This window comes from Fukomys damarensis, unplaced genomic scaffold, assembly GCF_012274545.1.
Source record: "Fukomys damarensis isolate Sample0158 unplaced genomic scaffold, DMR_v1.0_HiC HiC_scaffold_14, whole genome shotgun sequence".
In the NCBI taxonomy this organism is placed as follows: Eukaryota; Metazoa; Chordata; class Mammalia; order Rodentia; family Bathyergidae; genus Fukomys; species Fukomys damarensis.
The window spans coordinates 71,626,901-71,631,231 of record NW_022900926.1 but is presented as its reverse complement, the minus strand read 5'-3'; the positions used below and the strand labels follow the sequence as shown (position 1 = coordinate 71,631,231).

Sequence of the window (4,331 nt, the reverse complement as noted above, 5' to 3'; positions counted from 1 at the left end):
GGGTCTGGGGCTGCTGCTCCTGGCGCTGCTCCTACCCACGCAGGTGAGGCCCTAGCGTCCTTAGGGGGTCGGGGCCTGCCCCCCGGGCGGGGTGGTCCCTACCTCGGGTCCAGCGCTGAGTCAAAACGCCACCCCGAGGAGGTGGAAAGCACCAGGATCGGGAGAATTTTGTGTAATTGGCCGGGGAGAAGAGCAGTGGGGACCCCACTTTCCACCCCCTCGTGCGCGCTGCCCCTCCTTTGTGGCTCCCGCGTGCCACACAAAGAGCGGGCTCGGTCCCCCGGGGCGCGCTGCTAGTGCTCACCCTCCGCCCTCGGAGCTGGTGTGGGCGCCCCGAGGAGGCTCTGTTTCTCACCCCCTCCCGGGATTCTTGGGGCTAAAGCCTAGGAACGACGGGGTCCGGACGCTGCGCTCTCCTACACCCAGCCCTTGTGGCACCGTGGAGTCCAGATGGACTGGCTCTGGGCAGGCGGCGCGGCGGGCGTTTCTGTCCCGTCTCCGCCAGGCTTTGTCCTGGTCCACGCCACCTCCTCTCCCTTCCCACATCGGCCGTCCCGGGAACCGACCTCGTCCCCAGGACCCCCAGGACCCCCAGGCGGGCACCAGGAGTAGCACTGCGCCGTCCTCCGGCCAGTGTGTGGCGCCCAGAGTGGGACCAGGGCTGCGTCCCGGGACCCGAGTGGGGGTGGGGAAGGAGCGAGTCGTTCGGGCCAGGAGGGCGGGAGCAGCCGGTGGCTTTCCACCACCTCCGACTGGCGTTTCACACCCCTCAAAGTTGGGCGTGCCAGATCTCCGGGCCCCAGCCACGGAGCTCCTAGGCTCACCTGGGAGCGCAGCCTGCGAGTGGGGCGTTCTCGGGCTTTCCCACCACGGGCCGTAACTGTACCCTATTGTCTGGCCTCGGGTCGGCTGCGCTCCGGGGCCTTTCTCAACTCCCCCGTGGGGGAAGGGCTAGGCCGCGAGAAGAGGAAGGGTGTCCTCTCGCCTTTTCATTCGGACCACTCCACTCCCCCGGTTTTTTGTTTTTTAACAGAGATTCTAGTTGAGCTAGTAAAACTAGGTTGGTAGGAGTTTTTATTTTATTTTGTTTTGTTGAATGTTAGCATTTAATTAGCATCTCCTTTTGGGAGTGTGTGGACCCTTAGATTCTCAGATTGATGCCCTGGGCTCTTTTAAAAGTCACCTGCCACACTAACGCTCTTTGTATGAATTAAGAACAAGGGTCCCATCCAGATTCCTCCCAACAGGCGTCCTGTTTTAAATAATCTACCATATTAAGGCTTGCCTTTTAGCGGGAGTGCTGTTTCTTAAATGGACATGATCATTATTGCAGTCCATGCCCAATAAATGATATTTGACTTGATCAAGAATTTTGTTGCGGTTAGATTTCTTTAATCAGTATTAGCTTAGTGGCCTTCTGGGTTGTACAACAAAAGGAACTATCGCTGATGTAGGTAGGCTTTATTTTGGATTAAGAGTCAGCCGAATGTACATGTGGCCCGGACTCGCCTGGTGCCTCCTCCTTCCTCCCTCCTGTCTGTAATTGGAAGCTCTTGTAAACCCTCCCTGGCAGTGAGAGCTGAAAACTCCGATCTGCCTTTGTTCCACGACAAAGGCGAGATTATCACGTGCCCCACTGGACTGTGCATTTGTGACTCGAAATCAGTGGTGAATGATACCACTCAGATGCTGGGACAACGTGAAAACCTTGCTTCTTGGCCACTGCATTGAGCTAGTGACCAGGCTTCGAGCTTGCTGCTGATGGAATTTAACACCAGAGCCTCCTGGTGTCTTTTATGTGAAGTCATTCTGAATAGATGGTGCTTTGAGTGAAGTCATTTTGCCTCAAAGCAAGAATTCTTTATTTTTCAATTTAAAACAAATATTGTCACCATTTTTGAGAACAGTTACAATTTCAATATTTCCGAGGAGCCAAGAAGATACCCAATGGCCTCCTTAGGTTAAAGGCTAACGTCAGTTACCCAGGCTCTATAGGTTTGTGAAGGTTGCATCTGGGATAGACAGGGACCAATTATTTCTAGTACCACAAACCTCTTTTGTAATATTTTAAAGTCCAATTTTTAGATGAAACATTAAAATGCCCCTCCTTCTAGGAAAATAGAGGTAACTTTATAGCAGTAAGCTCATATGATCTCAAAAACTAGATTTGTGGGCTGGGGATTTAGCTCAGTGGTACCATGCCTGCCCTGTAAGCACAAGGTCCTGAGTTTGATCCCTGGTATGGGGTGGGGGACTAAATTCGCAAACTTGGTCTTCATTCCTTTGTATAGGATTAAAAATAGACACACTCTTGGGAGTTATATAGTTACTGAAAAACTTTGTTTTTGTTCTTGTTGCTACTTGCATTTTTAGACAAGTATAGGCAGTTTTCATATTAAAAAAACTTAGGTGGGACTGAGCAGGAATTCAGAGTTTTAATGATGTGGGCAAAAGAACAATGGAGGAAAAAACAGCCTCACAATTTCAAGGGCTTGGGTGTAGCACAGTGGTAAAGTATGTGGTTAGCACACACAGGCCTGTGTTGAGTTCCCAGCATTGTAAAAATGAATTAATGAATGAATACTTACCTTTACAGTAGAGTGCTTGTGGAGCTAGCTATGATAATCTGTAGAAATTTATCAGAGTAACTTTTTATGTATTTTAGATTTACTCAAACCAAACAGCTGTTGTGCAACCTTCAAGTAACACCTCCCAGAACACCTCCACTACCCCAAACCCAACTAATGCCACCACCAAGGCAGGCAACAGTGCCCTGCAGTCGACAGCCAATCTCTTTGTGGTCTCCATCTCTCTTCTACATCTGTACTGTTAGAGACTCTGGCCAAGAAATGTCTCTACTTCCCCATCTTGTAAACCCAACCCAAATGGCGACTAAAAGTTCAATGTGGCAAAGAAGAAATCTAATTCCACACTTTACTTTAGTGATGCAGAAAATGTTGAGAATTCCAAATTCGATTCATTTGAAGGACGTGTGAAGGGATTGATCAACGACGAATGCCAATATTAAATCTGCTGGAGTTTTTTTTGCTTTGTTTTGTACAAGATGAAGAGAGATAACATCCAAGATTAACCATGATTTCCTCAAATACAGCTTAAGAAATATGGATGCTTAAAACTACCTTGAAAACAAGAATAGGTTTTATCTAGAAATAAAAGATGGGATGTGGAATGGAGATTCAGTTTTCATTTGGTTCATCAAATCTATAATGCCATAAAACAGATAATATGAAAAGCTTCCATGATGCTATTTATATGTACATTAGAAGGAACTATCAGATGTTACTGTAATTCCTCAATGTGTTTTTTCAACAGTACTAATTTAATGCTGATTTCCTCTAGGTAAAGTTTCCACACTGTTGAGCTATCACTGTTTTCTTGGGAACTAAACTTTTTACCCCGCCCTCTGTGGCTTTGGATTTGACAAGTTGCATTTGACCTTTTATGTAGTAATTGACATGTATCTGAGTAATTGTGGACAGGAACCCACCCCAAAAATCTAAGCATCACAAGTAAATCTTATCTTTCCAAAATGAAATGGCAGGCATTTCCCACCACTCACTTTCATTCAACAAAAGCACCAGATCCATTTAGCTAAACTGATTCCAAAGAGTAGAATTGTATTGACCTCACCTAATTTCAAAATGCTGCCCTTTTATTTCTGTATATGTTGAATACTTCTCACAATTAAAAATATAGTCTGTTCTCTTCTCCCCCCGCACCCCCCGGGGATCAAACTCAGGACCTTGCGCTTTTGAGGCAGGCGGTGGTACCACTGAGCTAAATCCCAGCTATAGTCTTCTGAAGATAAAATCACAAATCTTGAAATTAAAAAGGTAAATATGTGAAGGAGCCAAAACTAAATCAAGCATTTGGGAAGCTAAGACTAGAAGCTAACTTGCATAAATTTGCAAAAATTTTTATACTTTTTCTGTAAATACTTTTTTTAAAACTATGGATCACAGTAGCCACATTTGGAACCCACTCTGTTATCAGTCAATATTTTTAGATAGAACTGTTGTAAGCCTTGATTTTTGCTGTCTTTTACAACTTCCTTGATGCACAGAATCCTTAAAAAAAAAAAACAAAACAAAACACACACACACACACACACCCTGAACTCTTTTTTTTTTTTTTTTTTTTTTTTTTTGGTACCGGGGATTTAACTCAGGTCCTTGTGCTTGCAAGGCAGGCGCCGAACCACTGAGCTAAATCCCCAGCCCTGCACCCTGAACTCTTGTTCGCATGGTCGCACACTTATGCTTACATGTTCCAGTGTCTAATAGGACCACAAGAGTCTCAATAATCCTTTT

At 45.9% G+C, this 4,331-nt stretch overlaps 1 protein-coding gene across 1 annotated transcript; it reads left to right on the top strand.

Moving 5' to 3' along the window:
- Window position 1: 1 nt before the first annotated feature.
- Window positions 2–4,113, top strand: Cd24 (CD24 molecule; the record flags this gene model as incomplete). Its single annotated transcript, XM_010621816.1, has 2 exons — window positions 2–43; window positions 2,666–4,113. Coding segments are annotated over 2 exons (210 nt in total), but the record flags the coding sequence as incomplete, so codon positions are not given.
- Between the last annotated feature and the right edge of the window lie 218 nt (window positions 4,114–4,331).